Source organism: Manacus candei, unplaced genomic scaffold (assembly GCF_025592945.1).
Source record: "Manacus candei isolate 608988 ecotype Guabito, Panama unplaced genomic scaffold, ASM2559294v1 h1tg000150l, whole genome shotgun sequence".
Taxonomy (NCBI): Eukaryota; Metazoa; Chordata; class Aves; order Passeriformes; family Pipridae; genus Manacus; species Manacus candei.
Genome location: NW_026138198.1, coordinates 1,211,725 through 1,232,545, shown reverse-complemented (window position 1 = coordinate 1,232,545; position 20,821 = coordinate 1,211,725). Strand labels below are relative to the sequence as shown.

General features: G+C 58.2%; 1 protein-coding gene and 1 long non-coding RNA gene across 2 annotated transcripts in view; both read right to left on the bottom strand.

Moving 5' to 3' along the window:
• The window catches only part of LOC127463147 (uncharacterized), a 32,973-nt gene that overhangs the window by 1,290 nt on the left and 10,862 nt on the right, over positions 1-20,821 (bottom strand). Inside the window, exons 19-23 of the mRNA XM_051772221.1 lie at positions 20,467-20,646; positions 20,201-20,356; positions 19,942-20,043; positions 19,712-19,814; positions 11,923-11,979 (exon numbers count right to left, since the gene is read on the bottom strand). Coding sequence (XP_051628181.1) covers positions 11,923-11,979; positions 19,712-19,814; positions 19,942-20,043; positions 20,201-20,356; positions 20,467-20,646 — 598 coding nt within the window. The remainder of the gene's footprint in view (positions 1-11,922; positions 11,980-19,711; positions 19,815-19,941; positions 20,044-20,200; positions 20,357-20,466; positions 20,647-20,821) is intronic.
• On the bottom strand, positions 6,318-8,341 carry LOC127463128 (uncharacterized). The gene is made up of 4 exons (XR_007900660.1): positions 8,239-8,341; positions 8,118-8,161; positions 7,943-8,022; positions 6,318-7,324 (listed from the first exon to the last, which is right to left on the bottom strand). It is a non-coding gene; the product is annotated as an uncharacterized LOC127463128 (long non-coding RNA).

Sequence of the window (20,821 nt, the reverse complement as noted above, 5' to 3'; positions counted from 1 at the left end):
GCTGGAGCCCCTGAGGCCCCAGGGCAGGAGGCAGCCCAGCCCCTGCCCCGGGGACACCAGAGCCCAGCAGTGCTCACCTCTGCCACGCACTGGTTCTCGTCGTGCCAGCGGAAGAACAGTGGGACCAGGCTCTGGCGCACCTGCATCTCCCAGGGCTCTGTTCCCTCTTCCGCCAGCACCTCCATCACCTCTCGGAAGAGGCGAATGGACAGCAGCTGCACGTGGCTGTTGTCCTGGGGCCAAAGAACACACAAAGACCTCAGCACTGCCTGCTCCAGGCCCTGAAACTCCACAAGTTTCCTGGCAGCACCCAGTGCCTGTGGCTGGGGGCACAGAGCCTTACGTGGTCAAAGACTGGCCGCAGCGCCTCAGCCAGCCTCGGGGCAGTGGAGCTGAACTCATCGCTGTTGTCTCCATCCCGGAGCACATTCCGGAACACAGAGAGGGTCATGGTGACCAGCTCTCCATCTCCATCACGCAGCAGCTCCAGGAGGGGCTCAGACAGGCTGCAGATGCTTTTGGCCTGGGTGGAACACAAGGCTGTGCTGGGAAGCCCTGAACAGCTGCCCCACCAACCCCACTCTGGCACTGCAAGCCCACGCTGCTGCCCCGGGGCCCGGAGGCCAAAGGCCTGTCCCACAGGGCCTGGGCAGCTGGAGAGGGAGGCAGGAGAGCTGGGAGCAGCTGCCACAGCTCCCCAAGCCCAGCCAAGGCCAAGCCACTGCCCTCCCCAGCCCCAGGCTGCCCGTGTGGCTTCAGCCCCTGCCCCCTTCTCACCATGGAGGGATCCACGCTCAGCACCAGGAGCCCTCGCAGAGCCAGGCGCCGCCTCTCTGGGCACTGGCTCTGCAGGTGCCTCGCCAGGATCTGCAGGACACTGTCGGGAGAGGTGTTCACGTCCAGAGAGTCGAGGACCTGGAAGGCAGAGAGCAGTGCCGGCGTGGATGTGCAGTCAGCACTTGCAATGCCCTCAGTCGTGTCCTCAGATTTGGCCCCGACATCAGTTGGTGCCGTGTCAGAGCTTGTGTCCGTGTCAGCCAGCTCGGTGTCACAGGTGACTGTGCCATCCATCGGTGCCATGTCAGAGATGCCCATGCCATTAACCGGTGCCGTGTCACTGGTTGCTCTGTCTTCAAGCTGTGCCATCTCAGCGGTGTCTGTGCCATCAGTTGGTGCCATGACACAGGTGGCTGTGCAATCACTGGCTGCCATGTCCGAGGTTGCTGTGCCATCATTCAGAGCCATGTCACCGCTGGCAGCACAATCCATGGGTGCCACGTCACCGCTGGCTGCACAGTCACTGGGTGCAGTGCTGCCATCAGGCTCCACCGCGGGCTGCGCTGCCGTGTCAGTGGTTGCTGTGCCCTCGAGCTGTGCCATCTCAGCGCTGTCTGTGCCAATAACCGGTGTCGTGTCCCAGGTTGCTGTGACATGAGTTGGTGCCATGTCACCACTGGCTGCACAGTCCCTCGGTGCAGTGCTGACATCCGGCTCCGCCTCGAGCTCGGCTGCGCTGGTGTCAGGCTGTGCCGGGAGCTCGGGCGGTGCGGTCGTGGCTGTTCTGCGCCGAATTCCCATGAATTTCAGCAACCTCTGCAGGAGAAGAAAGGGCAGGGAAGAGAGGGAAGTGGCATGGAGTGCTCTGACAGCGGTGCCAGGCGGAGCAGGGACAGCAGGCCCAGCCCAGGGGGGGATGGCTGCAGGTACCTGAACTGCCCTGCGCAAGCGGCCACGGGCGCGGTCCTGCTCTTCTGGGCGGTCCCGGCCTGGATCTGGCAAAGAGCGAGCGCAGTCAGAGCTGAGGGGCCATGGGAGAGGCCAGAGAACACAGCCCAGCCCTGTGCTCCACAGGCAGGGCCAGCCCTGGGATGCCCAGGGGATGGAGCACGGATGCCAGGGGGATCAGCCTTGGACCCCTTTTCCCCTCCCTTTCCCTGGCCATGTCCAGAGGGGACGGCAAGGGGTCCAGCTGGCTGCAGCCACCATCCCTGGGGCCCAGCTCCAGCACTCACCCTGCTGCAGTGGCTGGAAGTGCTGCACCTCCTCCTCTGCTTCCTGTGCTGGGCCAGCTCCAGGGCCTCTCCTGTTCTTCCTCTTCCTCCGGAGCAGCCGGCACAGGCCGAAGCATCCCCCCGCCATGGCACAATCTGGTCTGGAGGGCACCTGCGGGGGAGAAACCTGGAAAAAACCCCTGGCGGCCAAGTGTGACACAATGGCCTGCGGGGCTCCTGCCACAGGGGCTGCTGATGGCTTGGAACAGCCCCTGGTGGCAAAGTCTCAACAAATGGCCTCGAGGGCCACTGCCACAGGGGCTGCTGATGACTTGGAACAGCCCCTGGTGGCAAGCTCTCACAAAATGGCCTCAAGGGCCTCTGCCACAGCCACTGGTGACTCCTCGGAAAAGCTCCGGGACACCAAGGCCCGTGGCCTGGCCTCGAGGGCCACTCCCACAGGGAGTGGGGTCACCTCAGAAACGCTCCGGGTCCCCAACTCCTGTGCTGTGGCCTCGAGGGAAGTTGTTCGAAAAAGAACTCTCGAAAACGCTCCTGGTCGACGAGAAAGGAGTTGGCTGCGAGGAGGCTCCTCACAGCACCGCTCTGTCCCGTCCTGCCCAGTCGCCCGCTCCGAGCACAGTGGCGTGGCCGCGTTGCCGCCAACACCTTTATCCCCACGGGTCACAAAGGACACCGGCCCATCCCCTGGGCGACGGACACCGTGTCACAAAGGGCCCTGTGACACACTGCCATGGGCCCTGGGGCTCCCCCAGCCCGGCCAACCTGACCCAGCTCCCAAGGAATCCATTCCCAAAAGCAGCTGCAGCCATTGGGGGCAAGGCTTGGCATCTGTGCCAAAGCAGAAGCTGTGGCTCCTTCCTGGAAGAATTTCTTCATGGAAGTCATGACCTGCAGCACAAAAACACCTGGGCTGGCAAGGCCCAGAACAATCTGGCATTGAGTAATGCTACATTCAGGAAAGCCTGACTTCCCATTCCTCAACACAAGGAGCTGAAAGGAGTCGCAAATTTCCCAATGTCACTGAATTGGGAGGACCCAAAAACTATTTGGAAGTTTGCTTCCCATCTCAAACCTGCAGCTCATTTGCCTTCATGTGGTCTGTTGAGTGTCAACTTCCAAACACGAACAGAGACAAAAAATCTGGGCATTGATTGGTTTGCAAACGCTTTTCTAGGAGGGGATAATAACAGGACTCTTAAAAGCAGGGAAAAATAAAACTACTCAGAATGATCACAGCTGAAGCTAAAATGCATTTCAGAAGGAACATCAACACCCACACCCCACACACCCCCCTCAGCACCTTCCCAGTCAGGAATTTCATCCAATCTCCAGGAGTAGAGGAAGGGAGGGCTTTGCTTGGCAGTGATAGGATTGCCCAGAACTAACAGAGAACCTGAGCTGGGGAGAAAAGGGCACTTAAATGCTGCTTGACAGGAGCAATATTGCAGCAGCTGTCAGCAGTACCCGGGAGGAATTGTCAGGGATGCACTTGGGGCTGCTTGGGCTTGCAATGAGTTGAGAACTTTCCGGACAAACCTGTCCCTCCCAGGCAGCCAAGTGGCTGCAGGGGGACAGTGTCACCAGGGGGTTGTCACCGCAGGGTCAGTGCCCTCCAGGTGTGCTTCAGTGGGATGCCAAGGATGCTGGCTTTGTCCCCAGAGAGCCCATTTCTCATTTCTTCAGGAGAACAGAGGTTTGTGGGCAGTAGAGGTGTTGGGACAGCTTCCTTCTCCTGACCAGCTGGCTGGGAGCAAGCTGGATGCACTTGGGAAAGGCTGGGTGGATGGTGAGGTGTGGCTGGAGGGATCCCCATGGATCTGCAGAGCAGAAGGCTGGAAGAGAGTTGTTTTCAGGGAGCTTTTCTGAGGAGTGGCTTTTCTGAGGGAGCTGTGGGGGCTCAGCCTGGAGAAAAGGAGGCTCGGGGAGACCTTCTGGCTCTGCAACTCCCTGACAGGAGGGGGGATCCAGGAGGGATGGTACTCTGCTCGCAGGGATCATGGGGCAGGATGAGAGGAAACAGCCTTAAGTTGTGCCAGGGAGGTTTAGGTTGGCTATTTGGGAGAATTTTTCACAGAAAGGACTGTCCAGCACTGGCACAGCTGCCCAGGGCAGTGGTGGAGTCCAGATCCTGGAGGGATTTCAAAGCCATGTGGATGTGGCACTTGTGGCCATGGGTCAGTGGTGGCCTTGGCAGTGCTGGGGAACAGTTGGATTCCATGATCTTGGAGGGCTTTTATAACCTTAATGATTCCAGAATTGTTCTGGATCATCTGAAGGAAACCTGTGTGCCCCATTGGTGTTCTGCTCTCCCTTGACTTGTGCAGCAGCAGCTGCAGGAGGGATATTGGAGCTGGGATGTGCAGCCATGCTGGAGAGAGGGCTTCAGCCTGTCCAGCCTGCTGTAGAGAAGGGATTGAGTCAGCTCCACGTGGATTTGGGGTCTGTTCTGTGTGTTCCCTGCCAGGAGACCTGGGAAGGCAGCACACTGGTTAAGCTCTGCCAGAAGGGCATGGAAGGCAGGCAAGAATCCTGCCAAAAACCTGTGCCAGCTGGGAGTGGGGGGAATGTGCTGCTGCAGCGAGAGGCCTGGTCTGGGTCGATCCTCACAGGGGAGCTTGAAGTGACTCCATTCAGGAGCATCCTAAATGCTCCTGGTTTAGGAGCATCTTCCTAGGGAAATAAACTTGCCAGCTGAGGGCTCAGCAGGCTGGGAGATGCTGATGCCACGGGATAAAACAAAGGGGAAGCAGCAGTGTAACATATTTATGGTGAGGCCCTAGCACAGGTTGCCCAGAGAAGCTGTGGCTGCCCCATCCCTGGAAGTGTTCCAGGCCAGGTTGGACAGGGCTTGGAGCAACCTGGGATAGTGGTGGAAGGTGTCCCTGCCCATGGTAGAGGGTTGAATGAGATGGTCTTTAAGGTCCGTTCCAACCCAATCTGTTCTGTGGTTCTATGCTGATATTTTGACAAGATATAAAGTGCAGATTTTACATTCCTGGCAGTAAAATCCAGGCTGATGGTGTTTCTCCAGAGTTCAGGGAAGCCCATGGATGATGGAGACGGTACCCAGCTGGCCTTGCAATCTGTGATTCCAGCAGAACAGTGGTTCTTCCTGGCCATGGGAGGCTCAAAACCCACCCCACATCACCCTCAGCTTCCTCAGTAATAAATACTGGCAGACAGGGTCTGTGTGAGGAAAAGTGTCACGAAAAGCAGGTGGGATCACAGAGGGTTTGCAGGGATCCCAGACCAGGATATGTTTGTTTATGCATGTGCTGTAAGTTTCATCTTATGAGTAAATATATTTTTGGGACTGTTCACCTCAGTTTAAGATGCCAAAGAATGTGCAGCCTTTGGAGATACACAGAAGGAAAGTTGTAAGGGACATGTCAGGGATATTCCATGCTTTCTGTGTTGAAATGGGGAAGTTTTCCTGCTGGGGCTCAGTGTTTGGATTTTGTATGAATGTTTTGGAGTTTCTGAGATATTGATGAGTGAACAGAATGGAAGAACTTTTCCATACCCCATCCTTGAGACTCATGGGGTGCGTGGGGGCAGTGGCTAATAAGGATTAAGTCAGCAATTGCAATCGAGTTTTGACTCTGGAGGGTTGGGTTACAATGTCTAAGCCAGGAGATGATGTGGGAATTGTCAGAGTCACAGCAAACTGACTCCTCAAAGTGATGGGGCAGTGTTAGTCAAGAGTGGCCTGGGTGTAGCAGCCACTGCTACATCAGTGAGCATGTACCTGTAAGTTTGTAACTAGCACTCAGTCACTTCATATCATAAAAGTCATACAGTCCTCTTTAGGGTTTTGAAAATACCTGCCCCAAACTTACTTTGTGGCTACCAAACTGGACCAGGATAAAACAGCTGTTCATAATAACTGTACTCATCAGTTGTGTCTGCAGGTTAACCTGCTGTATGATTCAATGTTGTAGTTATTGTTAGTCCTTAGGGTTCGACATTACATGTAAGCAGCACAGACTTAACAGGATGGAATCCTTTTCAGTCTCTGAAGGGGGGAAATGTAGCCTGAAACCTCTATTATATAGCTTACTAATACAGAAATGATGCTTTGTAGCAGTTTTCTAAGATGCTTTGTGAAGAGTTTCAACAGACAGGAATTTCTAATGAGATAAGAAGGCTCCTCTCCCTGTAAAAATGCCCTGAGAAAGAGATACAACAACCTGCAAAGCCAGTCAAAGGAGCCTGAAGCCATTCCAGAAGGCTGGTGTTGTCCCAAAGGCCCAAGGCCAGGAAAGGGACAAGAGGAGGATGAGGAAGATAGAGGTGTTTTTTGGACCCAGGAGGGGTGTCAGAGGCATGGTGAGGACGGTGCTGTGGGAGGGATGGTTTGGGAAGTGGGTGTAACAGGTGAAGTCACGTTAGATGTTATAGTATAAAACTACAGCACCTCTGTAACTTGGTGTGCTACTGTGGAAAGGATTCCTACACACCCAGAGTGCTGGAAATAAAGAATGCTTTTCTTTCTAGTACTCAGAAAGGAGTGTTAGAGGGTTCTTTCTGGAATCAGGGCTGTCTTGGCTGCCCCAGCTCCGAGGGGACACGGGGGACAAGAACGGGGCATGCTGCCATGGGGAAGGGGGGAATCATGTTTTAAGCTGCCTTCAAATAAAACAATTAAAAACTTGGACTTCTAGAACAATCCCTGTGCTGTAATTCCTGATGGATCCCATGGGGTTTATCCTGACTCCCAGCCCCTGCTCCTCCTCCCCTCCCCAGGGTAAGTTCTGCACAGCGGGGCTGGGAGCAGACGGTGGGATCTGGGCCTGCACCTTCCCTCTCTCCAGAGCCAAGGGAATGTCTGGGGGGAAATAAAATTCTGCCTTCCCAAAGGAAGCATTTTGCACTGAAACTGCCCTCCTGGAAACTCCAGCCCCTGCCAGAGGCCTGGGGCAGGAAGGAGCTGAACACCACGGAGTTCTGCTGCCCCAGATCCCGGCACCTTTGCCCAGGGGTGAGGAACGAGAGAACCAACGGCTTGGGAGGACATTCCTGACCAAATGCCAGCAATTTACTTCCATGTTTGTATGCTATTGGTATCAGAGTCCATCTAAACCACGCTGCAGGACCTGGCCCTTGCTGCCCTGCCCTGTGGAAGCAATTCAGTCCCAGTAACACCAGTTGTGGGTCTGTGTCCGTCTGTCCCAGCTCCAGGTGCTGGTCCTGACTGCACCAGTTTGGGGGTGAGAACCCCCAGCATGGAATCACTTCTTCTTCCTGTTCAGGAGATGAGGTGCAGACACTTTCACCTTACCAGGAATATTCCTTGACAAATCGGTGTCCTAGAAAACAGTGAAGAGGAGAAATGGGACATGGCAGAAAAGCATTTACAGGCACCTTCCTGAGCCCTGAGCACAGGGATGACACGTTTCCCACAGTGAGGGGCACAGGACACACCTCCAACCTGAACTCCCAGGGCAAGCACCTGCCCCTGCCACAGGAATTCCCCCCCTCCCAAAACTAGAGGATTTCTTGGAAGATGCTGCTTTTGCCAGATAAGTTATTTTAGATCAGGAGTGACACAAAACAGAAACCCAAGGCCCAGTGATACCACTGAGGCTCAATTTCTAAAGGCTCTTCCCAGCCTAAGCAGCACAGGGTGCCCAGAGAAGCTGTGGATTTCCACCCCTGGAGGTGTCCAAGGCCAGACTGGATGAGGCTTGGAGCAACCTGGTCTAGTGGAAGGTGTCCCTGCCCATGGCAGGGGGTGGAACTGGATGGGCTTTAACATTCCTTCCAACCCAAACCATCCCAGGACTCTCTGACCTTCCCCAACAGTGGTAAAAAAACCCCAAAACAACCAACAGCACACTCAGTTTTGCAGCATTTCCCCCCAAAGTGGACATTTTGCTGCTGCTGTTACATTTGCACAAGAGAAATTCTGCAGAAGAAGGAGTCACCTTCACGCTGCGGAACAGGTCTTTCTCTCTTGCACTGGCTTCTTTGGACTGCATAAAATTGTGCAAGGCGATCTTGGCAGCTGTAAAAACACAGGGAAGAGTGAAACAGCTTGGAAAACCACACTGGCTTCACCAGGCAGAGCAGGGAAAAGGATTCAGGGCTTTCAGACCTTACCTTTGCCCTTCTTTTGGGTGCCCGGAGTGAGCTTGACTTTATACCTGCCCAAAGAAAAGGTTTCTCTGAGTAAAACACAGGCTGTCACCAAACCCTACCCCAAAAAAGTGCTGCCACTCACTTGTAGTTGGTCATGGCTGTGTAGGGAGCACAGATGGGGACAGCAAAGAGCAGGATGTCCTCAGGATGTGGCTGCCCAGTCAGGGAGTCCAGCAGGGCCTCACCGTCCTGAGGGGCAAAGAGCTTCACTGGGACCAGGCTGTGCCCTCCAGCCCCTCCCTGCTGGGCTTACTGGGGACTGAAGGGTCCCTGCCATGGCAGGCATTGGAACCAGGTGGTCTTTGAGGTCCCTCCCAAACCAAACCATTCTGTGATTCCATGACTGAGTGATCACAGGATCACTCACTTCACTTGCATCAAACCACCAAGCCACGATTCATGACTGACCCTCTTTGATTACTGAAATCACATCAATGGATGGATCTTAGTTTGGGACTCCCAGATGTTGTTACATCTTCACAGGGTCACCATCAGCTCCCCCCCTGACAGACACTGTTATCCTCCTTCATGAAAGAATTTAAAGGAATTCACTTATTCCCAGCCTTGGGCAACACCCACAGCCTGTAATTACAAAAAAGCTGGAAGCAATTTTATAGGTAAAGAAACTTCTAAACTAAAGAACAACCTGCCCTGCACACTGTGTCATCCTCCAGCCCAGAGCCACCTCTCCTGGGAGTGCCAGCACCTCCAGAGGCAAAAACAAGGGACAAACAGCCATGGAGCCAGCTCTGGTTTAATGGAGGCTGTGAAGATGAGCAGGGCAGGAAGAAAAGGAGGTTACTTTTAAAAAATACAATTAAGCTGGGTTCAAACAGCCCAGGGGGGCTCCTGGAGGGCTCCCATGGGAATACAGCCCTGGCCTCCACACTTATGGAGCTGCACACAAACATTTACCTCCACTCCTGGCTGATCCTGGTCCTGCTCCTCCTGCACACAAACAAAGGACAGTCAGAGCTGGAGGGAGCACACAGCTGCTCCTCCCTCCCTTGCCCCCGGGGACAATCAATGCTTTATCAGCAGTGCCCAGAAAGCCACATTCTCCCTGCCAGCAGAGCTGGACTCCTTGCAAAGCAAAGGTAAGACCATTTTGATGTGGGTGGGGGGTGGAGTGTTTCTTCCCACCCTCCGGTTTGCCTGGCACACGCCAGGCTGGGAGGGAGAGATGAGCCCAGAGATACCAACTCCCCCCAGCAGAGCTGGGAGCTCAGGTACAGCTCAGCTGAGTGGGAGTGTTGACTGCCCTGGATCCTGGGACTCCTCCGAGCCCCAGTTGTGGCTGTGCAGGGAACAGGACGTGCACAGGGATTGCTGCAGGGCTTTGGGAAACCAATGGGCTCCCTGAGCTGTGCCATTTGGCACAGAGCTCTCCAGAGTTCCCAAAACCCACAAGGAGCAGCTCAGCTCCCTCACAGTACCAGGAGAGCACTCCTCTCTGGGGAGGCTTTTCTGCAGGAATCTGTGGGCAGATGGGAATGGAGCATCAACACATGTGGAGCAGCTCAGCCATGGACACACCAACTATGGGCAACTGGGTTGTAGCACTTTCAGCTTTCCAGTTCTTGAAAATCCCAGCTTTGGTGAATGGGAAAGGCAGGTACTGTGGGGGTGTCCATCCCTGTTCCATCCCTGCGGGTGCAGGGAGAGCTCCGGGATCCCAGCAGGGACCCCGCTGCTCAGAGGTCCCGGCTCAGGACGGACACCCTGGATACCAGGAGGTATCCCCGGCTCAGGGATCCCAGCACTGGGCTGGCACAGACCCACCAGCGATGGGTTTGGCATCCCCAGGTTTTCCAGCCCTGCAGCCAAGCCACCGACCACAGGGAGAGCTCGACCCGGGGCGCTTTCCTGGCAGCCGTGGTGGAGGGATGAGCGTGTCACCTGGATGCTCAGGACACCAGGTAGGTGACATCCCTTGAGCTGTCTCAGGGGTGGCTCCGTGATGTGTGTCCAGTGCCAGCTGCCTTCCAGGGACTTGGAGGGGCTGGTCCCCAAGGACAGAGTAAATGGGGCAGTGGGGCAGCAGCAGTGGGTGATGCTGATTCCACCGGGGAAGGGGTGGAAATGCAGCAGATGGTGATTCCAGCAGGTGGTGATTGTGTCAGGGAAGTGGTGGACTCATCATCCCTGGAAGTGTTCAAGAAACGTGTGGATGTGGCATATGGGGCCAGAGCTGAGTGATGGGCTTGGCAGTGCTGGGGGAATGGTTGAACTCGATGGTATCCAAGGCCTTTCCCAGTGTTAATGATTCCATGATTCCATGCTGTGGGCTGTCTGCTGTTGGCGGGAATGGGAGCACTCCTGGGCAGAGGGAAAGGCTGCAGCGTGTTCCTCCTGCAGCCTTGGCTGAAAAGAGCCAGTGGGGCTCCTGGGTGCTGGGAAGTGGGACCTGGAAGTGAAAATGAAAGGAAAACTCTGGGAAGTGGCAGGAGAAGGGGCAGCGGGAGAGCATCACTGCAAAACCCAGCGAGGCAAAGCACAGCAGGCAACAGGCTGGGATGTGCTTGGATGTTCCTCAGAGAAGGATCCTTGTGCTGCAAGATGTTCCCACAGCCACCCCTGTAGGCACCCTGATCCCTGATTCCAGCATGTCTCTTGGATCTGCACTGGAAGTCAGTGGGTCAGAGGCTGGCAGAGGAGCTCTGTTCTCAGGGCACACGCAGTGCCAGCTGTGCTTGAATTCTCCAGAGCTGCCCCAGCGTGGCTTTGCCCCACAGGCTGATGAGTGCCCCTTGCCCTGTCCCTCTCCAAAGTGCAACGGGACACAAGGAGTGAAAGGACCACCAAGAGCCAGAGGGAGACATTTGTGCCTCCCTTCCCCGAGAACTGCTTGGGAAACACTTTCCATGAGAAGCAAGCCCCTTGCCTCCCCAGGGATGAGCCAAGTCTGCAGCTTTCTTGGGGAAGCCCAGCACACCCTTCAGCAAGATCTTCCAGTGCACAAAGCTGTGCAAGTGGCCCTTCAGGACAGGCCCCTTTGCAGCCTGAAGTGCCCGTGCCCCTGGGGGTGTGTGCCCACAGTGCAGGGGGCAAAAGAGAGGCAGGAGCGGGCCCGTGAGCTGCAGGGCTGAGGGTTTGTGCCCTTTCAGTTGCACCAAGACACAGATAAAGACGCAGATAAGGGGAGAAAGCCAGGGTTTATTAACATCAGGGCAAGGGGAGGGATGAAGTGGGGTCAGGAGAAGGGAATGGAAGGAGGGAGCCGTCCCTGGGGCTGCAGAGGCCAGGAGCTGCCTGGCCTTGCGGGCTGGCTCAGTTGGGCCCAGCATCAGCTGGAGCTGCAGCCGCGCTGAGAAGTGGTCCCTGGGCTGTGGTGGGGGGCTGTTGCAGGGACATTGGTCGTCTCAGCGGAGCAGGTGGAGTTCTCATGGCACGGCTGTAAGTGGCCACGAGTGCAGCTCTCATGTTGGAGACGGAGGGGCAGTCGTCCTCGCTCATGGCTGTAAGGCCTGGAAGAGAGAGGAAGGGAGCCGGGGTCAGAGCGTGGCTGTGCAGGGACCCAGGAGCCCCTCCTGCCAGGGCCATGCCAGGTAGCTCTTGGCACGGCCAGGAGGGAGCAGGGGCCAAGGGGATGAGCGGGAAGGTGCTGGGCACCAATGGGCACCCTGCCCCTGCCATGTGTGTGTGCTCTGGCCACTGTGTGCAGGGAGCAGAGCCCTGTGCAGGCAGGGCAGGGATTGCAGCTCCCTGCCCAGGGTCTGTGCTGGTCCCCGGCAGCCCCCAGGGAGGCCCCTCTGCCCTCACTCACCCTTGAGGATGGGCCACAGGTCTTGCTGCCACTCCCTCATGTGCCAGCCGGCGACCCCTGGGAACACAGAGGCTGTCAGGGCCCAGGGGCTCCGCATGGGGAGGCCCCGGGGCTGGGCTGGCAGAGGGCGGCAGCAGCCGCCAGGGCACTCGGGGCTCCCCAGCACATCCCTGGGCCCATCCTGCTGCCGCTGCAGCAGCCGGGGCTGGGGCCGAGCTGCAGCGGGGCGGGGAGGGACCGCGGCCTTGGGGCTCACCCATGAACCTGACAGCCGCCTCTCGCAGGGGCTCCTGTGGGCTCTGCAGGTAGGGCAGGGCCTGCTGCAGGTGCTCGCCCCTGTGGCTGATGTCCTTCTCCATCTGCAGAGAGCAGGGGGGTGTCTGTGGTTGCAGCAGTGGGCAGGGGCACAGGGCCAGCCCCACACACTGGGCATTGGGGGCTGGGGGCTTCTCCAGCCTGGGGCTGGGCCTCCATGCTCGTCCTTACCAGGCAATCACAGAACCTGAAGGGCTGCTCTGTCTCCAGCAGCTGCTCCAGGTCCTTCCTGTGGAGGAAGCTTGCAGCCCAGAGCAGTGCTTCCCGAGCGGCCTGCAGAGCAGCAGAGAGCGGGACATGGCAGCGCAGCCCAGGGCACAGCCCCTGTGTCCCTGCTCCAAGGGCAGCAGGAGGCCTGAGCCCTTGAGGCCCCAGGGCAGGAGGCAGCCCAGCCCCTGCCCCGGGGACACCAGAGCCCAGCAGTGCTCACCTCTGCCACGCGCTGGTTCTCGTCGTGCCAGCGGAAGAACAGTGGGACCAGGCTCTGGCGCACCTGCATCTCCCAGGGCTCTGTTCCCTCTTCCGCCAGCACCTCCATCACCTCTCGGAAGAGGCGAATGGACAGCAGCTGCACGTGGCTGTTGTCCTGGGGCCAAAGAACACACAAAGACCTCAGCACTGCCTGCTCCAGGCCCTGAAACTCCACAAGTTTCCTGGCAGCACCCAGTGCCTGTGGCTGGGGGCACAGAGCCTTACGTGGTCAAAGACTGGCCGCAGCGCCTCAGTCAGCCTCGGGGCAGTGGAGCTGAACTCATCACTGTTGTCTCCATCCCGGAGCACATTCCGGAACACGGAGAGGGTCATGGTGACCAGCTCTCCATCTCCATCCCACAGCAGCTCCAGGAGGGGCTCAGACAGGCTGCAGATGTCTTTGGCCTGGGTGGAACACAAGGCTGTGCTGGGAAGCCCTGAAGAGCTGCCCCACCAACCCCACTCTGCCACTGCAAGCCCACGCTGCTGCCCCGGGGCCCAGAGGCCAAAGGCCTGTCCCACAGGGCCTGGGCAGCTGGAGAGGGAGGCAGGAGAGCTGGCAGCAGCTGCCACAGCTCCCCAAGCCCAGCCAAGGCCAAGCCACTGCCCTCCCCAGCCCCAGGCTGCCCGTGTGGCTTCAGCCCCTGCCCCCTTCTCACCATGGAGGGATCCACGCTCAGCACCAGGAGCCTTCGCAGAGCCAGGCGCCGCCTCTCTGGGCACTGGCTCTGCAGGTGCCTTGCCAGGATCTGCAGGACACTGTCGGGACAGGTGTTCACGTCCAGATAGTCGAGGACCTGGAAGGCAGAGAGCAGTGCCGGGGTGGATGTGCAGTCAGCGCTTGCAATGCCCTCAGTCGTGTCCTCAGATTTGGCCCCGACATCAGCTGGTGCCGTATCAGAGGTTGTGTCGGTGTCAGCCAGCGCGGTGTCACAGGTGACTGTGCCATCCATCGGTGCCATGTCAGAGATGCCCATGCCATTAACCGGTGCCGTGTCAGTGGTTGCTCTGTCTTCAAGCTGTGCCATCTCAGCGGTGTCTGTGCCATCAGTTGGTGCCATGACACAGGTGGCTGTGCAATCACTGGCTGCCATGTCCGAGGTTGCTGTGCCATCAGTCAGAGCCATGTCACCGCTGGCAGCACAATCCATGGGTGCCACGTCACCGCTGGCTGCACAGTCCCTCGGTGCAGTGCTGACATCCGGCTCCACCTCGAGCTCGGCTGCGCTGGTGTCAGGCTGTGCCGGGAGCTCGGGCGGTGCGGTCGTGGCTGTTCTGCGCCGAATTCCCACGAATTTCAGCAACCTCTGCAGGAGAAGAAAGGGCAGGGAAGAGAGGGAATTGGCATGGAGTGCTCTGACAGCGGTGCCAGGCGGAGCAGGGACAGCAGGCCCAGCCCAGGGGGGGATGGCTGCAGGTACCTGAACTGCCCTGCGCAAGCGGCCACGGGCGCGGTCCTGCTCTTCTGGGCGGTCCCGGCCTGGATCTGGCAAAGAGCGAGCGCAGTCAGAGCTGAGGGGCCATGGGAGAGGCCAGAGAACACAGCCCAGCCCTGTGCTCCACAGGCAGGGCCAGCCCTGGGATGCCCAGGGGATGGAGCACGGATGCCGGGGGGATCAGCCTTGGACCCCTTTTCCCCTCCCTTTCCCTGGCCATGTCCAGAGGGGACGGCAAGGGGTCCAGCTGGCTGCAGCCACCATCCCTGGGGCCCAGCTCCAGCACTCACCCTGCTGCAGTGGCTGGAAGTGCTGCACCTCCTCCTCTGCTTCCTGTGCTGGGCCAGCTCCAGGGCCTCTCCTGTTCTTCCTCTTCCTCCGGAGCAGCCGGCACAGGCCGAAGCATCCCCCCGCCATGGCACAGTCTGGTCTGGAGGGCACCTGCGGGGGAGAAACCTGGGAAAAACCCCTGGCGGCCAAGTGTGACTCAATGGCCTGCGGGGCTCCTGCCACAGGGACTGGGGATGGCTTGGAACAGCCCCTGGTGGCAAAGTCTCAACAAATGGCCTCGAGGGCCACTGCCAGAGGGGCTGCTGATGGCTTGGAACAGCCCCTGGTGGCAAAATCTCACAAAATGGCCTCAAGGGCCGCTGCCACAGCCACTGGTGACTCCTCGGAAAAGCTCCGGGACTCCAAGGCCCGTGGCCTGGCCTCGAGGGCCACTCCCACAGGGAGTGGGGTCACCTCAGAAACGCTCCGGGTCCCCAACTCCTGTGCTGTGGCCTCGAGGGAAGTTGATCACAAAAGAACTCTCAGAAACGCTCCTGGTCGACGAGAAAGGAGTTGGCTGCGAGGAGGCTCCTCACAGCACCGCTCTGTCCCGTCCTGCCCAGTCGCCCGCTCCGAGCACGGTGGCGTGGCCGCGTTGCCGCCGACACCTTTATCCCCACGGGTCACAAAGGACACCGGCCCATCCCCTGGGCGACGGACACCGTGTCACAAAGGGCCCTGTGACACACTGCCATGGGCCCTGGGGCCTCCCCCAGCCCGGCCAACCTGACCCAGCTCCCAAGGAATCCATTCCCAAAAGCGGCTGCAGCCACTGGGGGCAAGGCTTGGCATCTGTGCCAAAGCAGAAGCTGTGGCTCCTTCCTGCCATCATTTCTTCATGGAAGGCTTGACCTGCAGCACAAAAACACCTGGGCTGGCAAGGCCCAGAACAATCTGGCATTGAGTAATGCTACATTCAGGAAAGCCTGACTTCCCATTCCTCAACACAAGGAGATGAAAGAAGTTGCAAATTTCCCAATGTCACTGAACTGGGAGGACCCAAAAACTATTTGGAAGTTTGCTTCCCATCTCAAACCTGCAGCTCACTTGCCTTCATGTGGTCCATTGAGAGTCAACTTCCAAACATGAACAGAGACAAAAAATCTGGGCATTGATTGGTTTGCAAACGCTTTTGCAGGAGGGGATAATAACAGGACTCTTAAAAGCAGGGGAAAATAAAACTACTCAGAATGATCACGGCTGAAGCTAAAATGCATTTCAGAAGGAACATCAACACCCACACCCCACACACCCCTCTCAGCACCTTCCCAGTCAGGAATTTCATCCAATCTCTAGGAGTAGAGGAAGGGAGGGCTTTGCTTGGCAGTGATAGGATTGCCCAGAACTAACAGAGAACCTGAGCTGGGGAGAAAAGGGGACTTAAATGCTGCTTGACAGGAGCAATATTGCAGCAGCTGTCAGCAGTACACGGGAGGAATTGTCAGGGATGCACTTGGGGCTGCTTGGGCTTGCAATGAGTTGAGAACTTTCCGGACAAACCTGTCCCTCCCAGGCAGCCAAGTGGCTGCAGGGGGACAGTGTCACCAGGGGGTTGTCACCGCAGGGTCGGTGCCCTCCAGGTGTGCTTCAGTGGGATGCCAAGGATGCTGGCTTTGTCCCCAGAGAGCCCATTTCTCATTTCTTCAGGAGAACAGAGGTTTGTGGGCAGTAGAGGTGTTGGGACAGCTTCCTTCTTCCGACCAGCTGGCTGGGAGCAAGCTGGATGCACTTGGGAAAGGCTGGGTGGATGGTGAGGTGTGGCTGGAGGGATCCCCATGGATCTGCAGAGCAGAAGGCTGGAAGAGAGATGTTTTCAGGGAGCTTTTCTGAGGAGTGGCTTTTCTGAGAGAGCTGTGGGGGCTCAGCCTGGAGAAAAGGAGGCTCAGGGGGGACCTTCTGGCTCTGCCACTCCGTGACAGAAGGATGGAGCCAAAGCAGGGTTGGGCTCTGCTCACAGGGATCAAGGGGCAGAAAGAGAGGAAACAGCCTCAAGTTACACCAGGGGAGGTTCAGGTTGGCTAAAATTAGGGAAAATTGTTCATGGAAAGGGTTGTCCAGCCCTGGCACAGGCTGGGCAGGGCAGTGGTGGAGTCCTGTAAGACTCCAAGCCCTTGGAGCTGCCAGCTCATGGGAGTTTGCTGGGAATTTTACTTTCATATATTGATGCAGGGTTCTTTAATAGTTCGAGATAGTGCCAAGAGGATAAGCCATGGGCTTGTTCCCGAGGAATTTCTTTTTTACTTTAGGGGAGCAAATAAGGGCACTTGGCCAAAGTTCAAAAGGACACCACAAAGTGGGACAAAGATGTTCCACCACAATCCTCACTCAACACATCCTAGGAATCACAACACCTCAGTCAAAGTCCAGTAAACCAACAACACTGAATCAAGATCCACTAAACCAACAACACTTAAGGCAACATCCCACCAACCTCCCCACACTTCAATCAAGATCTGATCCCTCCAGCTCCAAACCACCCCAAGCATCAGGAAAGGAGCAGAGAAAGAGAAGCAGAGGCAGCAAGAAGAGAGGAGGAGAAAGAGGGAGAGACAGATGCTGGAGCTACCACCGCAGCCCTGGAGAGGAACAGCTCTCCCCAGTCCCGTGGCAGGGCCAGCACACCAGGCCAACACGTGCCCCTGGTTTTCTTTGCTCCGGTCCCTCTGGCCAACCCCCAGGTGGGGTCTGTGACCCAGCAGCCACTCTGGGGCTTCCCTGCCGGGCTGAGGGGTCGGGTTCTCCCTGTCCCTGCCAGTGGGAGCTGGGTGTGGGGCTGCCGGAGCTGTGGCTGTTCCAGTTTTCCCGGGCTGCTTGGGACTGCCAGCTACTGCGGGGCTTGCCCAGGTGAGCTCCTGGGGCTGCCCTGAGGGACACGAGGCCACCCCCCCTCCGGGAGGTTCCACCCATCCCTTCCCCTCCACACCCATGGAGTGGACTGATTAGAAGGTGGAGTCTGATTGCCAGGTGGAGTCTGTTTGCCATTGTCTCCAGCGTGGAGTTCAAAAGCCTGGATGGCACAGCCGGGCTGCTGCCGGAGCCGAGCTCCTTGCCAAAGCTGCAGGAGGCACCCAGCAAGCCAGCAGAGGCAGGCAGAGCAGCAAAGAAGAGAAACAGTTCTTCCAACCCAAAAGCACAGCAAGGACTTGCTCTCCCAAATCAGGGGTGCCAGGCAGATCTTGCTTGGAGACTGGGGAAGCAGCCCAGGGACACTCAGGGCCCATCTTGGTGCCAGGAGACCTCAGCTGGGATCCTGGTGACCTGGCCATGGAGCATCTGGGGGTCCCACGGCGAGGGGATTTCGGGCCGTGCCCAGGGACTGTGGGGGCTGTTGGAGCACTGCTGAGGGAGCTGCTGCCTCTCTGTTCCCCTGCCAGTTGGGCTTCTGTGGGAACAAGTTAAGCCAGCAGCAGCTGCATTCAGTGAATTAGGATCAACCAGGAGTGTTTTGGCCTTGACTGGTTGTGGGAAGTAGCAGAGACTGTGGAAAGCTGCCTTAGGGAACTAGGGGGCAGAAGCATGAGAGAAATAGTAACATTAACATGGTATAAAAGGTAGCAACTGTAACAAAGAAAGGTCTCAGTATCCCCAAAGAGCTCAGTCCATGATTTAACACGCCACAAATGGCGCCCGAACAGGGACCTTAATAAAATCCCAGAGGGAGGACGTCTTACCCGCGGCGTAGCTGGGCTGGACGATGGGCTGAAAGGAAGCCCAGGTGCACTGCAGTTACCTTCCTGCTGGACAGCAGGGAAGCAGCCGAGGACGTGATGGGGAACTCTCTACCCAGAGAGTATAAGAATGTAATCCAAGTATTTAACATAATTTGTGGAAGCAACAGCGAGAGCTATCAGCTATGGACTTAAAGTGGCTGTTAGCATGGGCTTGTGACAATTGTCCTAACATAAATCCATACACTGTTTGTGAGGTGGAACGATGGGACAAAGTCGGAGCCTGTCTTTGGGACAAAGCTCTTAAAAAAGACAAGGAGGCCGCAGGACTTGTAAGTCTTTGGCAGACCCTCTAGGAGGCCCTGAAAGTCTCTGTTGAGTGCTTCTTTTGGAAGCACTTTCCTTGGGAAGCAAGCCCCTTGCCTCCCCAGGGATGACCCAAGTCTGCAGCTTTCTTGGGGAAGCCCAGCACACCCAGCACTGCAGATCAGCAAGATCTTGAAGTGCACAAAGCTGTGCAAGTGGCCCTTCAGGACAGGCCCCTTTGCAGCCTGAAGTGCCCGTGTCCCAGGGTGTTTGCCCACAGTGCAGGGGGCAAAAGAGAGGCAGGAGCGGGCCCGTGAGCTGCAGGGCTGAGGGTTTGTGCCCTTTCAGTTGCACTAAGACACAGATAAAGACGCAGATAAGGGGAGAAAGCCAGGGTTTATTAACATCAGGGCAAGGGGAAGGATGAAGTGGGGTCAGGAGAAGGGAATGGAAGGAGGGAGCCGTCCCTGGGGCTGCAGAGGCCAGGAGCTGCCTGGCCTTGCGGGCTGGCTCAGTTGGGCCCAGCATCAGCTGGAGCTGCAGCCGCGCTGAGAAGTGGTCCCTGGGCTGTGGTGGGGGGCTGTTGCAGGGACATTGGTCGTCTCAGCGGAGCAGGTGGAGTTCTCATGGCACGGCTGTAAGTGGCCACGAGTGCAGCTCTCATGTTGGAGACGGAGGGGCAGTCATCCTCGCTCATGGCTGTAAGGCCTGGGAGAGAGAGGAAGGGAGCTGGGGTCAGAGCGTGGCTGTGCAGGGACCCAGGAGCCCCTCCTGCCAGGGCCATGCCAGGCAGCTCTTGACACGGCCAGGAGGGAGCAGGGGCCAAGGGGATGAGCGGGAAGGTGCTGGGCACCAATGGGCACCCTGCCCCTGCCATGTGTGTGTGCTCTGGCCACTGTGTGCAGGGAGCAGAGCCCTGTGCAGGCAGGGTAGGGATTGCAGCTCCCTGCCCAGGGTCTGTGCTGGTCCCCGGCAGCCCCCAGGGAGGCCCCTCTGCCCTCACTCACCCTTGAGGATGGGCCACAGGTCTTGCTGCCACTCCCTCATGTGCCAGCCGGCGACCCCTGGGAACACAGAGGCTGTCAGGGCCCAGGGGCTCCGCATGGGGAGGCCCCGGGGCTGGGCTGGCAGAGGGCGGCAGCAGCCGCCAGGGCACTCGGGGCTCCCCAGTACATCCCTGGGCCCATCCTGCTGCCGCTGCAGCAGCCGGGGCTGGGGCCGAGCTGCAGCGGGGCGGGGAGGGACCGCGGCCTTGGGGCTCACCCATGAACCTGACGGCCGCCTCTCGCAGGGGCTCCTGTGGGCTCTGCAGGTAGGGCAGGGCCTGCTGCAGGTGCTCGCCCCTGTGGCTGATGTCCTTTTCCATCTGCAGAGAGCAGGGGGGTGTCTGTGGTTGCAGCAGTGGGCAGGGGCACAGGGCCAACCCCACACACTGGGCATTGGGGGCTGGGGGCTTCTCCAGCCTGGGGCTGGGCCTCCATGCTCGTCCTTACCAGGCAGTCACAGAACCTGAAGGGCTGCTCTGTCTCCAGCAGCTGCTCCAGGTCCTTCCTGTGGAGGAAGCTTGCAGCCCAGAGCAGCGCTTCCCGAGCGGCCTGCAGAGCAGCAGAGAGCGGGACATGGCAGCGCAGCCCAGGGCACAGCCCCTGTGTCCCTGCTCCAAGGGCAGCAGGAGGCCTGAGCCCTTGAGGCCCCAGGGCAGGAGGCAGCCCAGCCCCTGCCCCGGGGACACCAGAGCCCAGCAGTGCTCACCTCTGCCACGCGCTGGTTCTCGTCGTGCCAGCGGAAGAACAGTGGGACCAGGCTCTGGCGCACCTGCATCTCCCAGGGCTCTGTTCCCTCTTCCGCCAGCACCTCCATCACCTCTCGGAAGAGGCGAATGGACAGCAGCTGCACGTGGCTGTTGTCCTGGGGCCAAAGAACACACAAAGACCTCAGCACTGCCTGCTCCAGGCCCTGAAACTCCACAAGTTTCCTGGCAGCACCCAGTGCCTGTGGCTGGGGGCACAGAGCCTTACATGGTCAAAGACTGGCCGGAGCGCCTCAGTCAGCCTCGGGGCAGTGGAGCTGAACTCATCGCTGTTGTCTCCATCCCGGAGCACATTCCGGAACACGGAGAGGGTCATGGCCACCAGCTCTCCATCTCCATCCCGCAGCAGCTCCAGGAGGGGCTCAGACAGGCTGCAGATGTCTTTGGCCTGGGTGGAACACAAGGCTGTGCTGGGAAGCCCTGAAGAGCTGCCCCACCAACCCCACTCTGCCACTGCAAGCCCACACTGCTGCCCCGGGGCCCAGAGGCCAAAGGCCTGTCCCACAGGGCCTGGGTAGTTGGAGAGGGAGGCAGGAGAGCTGGCAGCAGCTGCCACAGCTCCC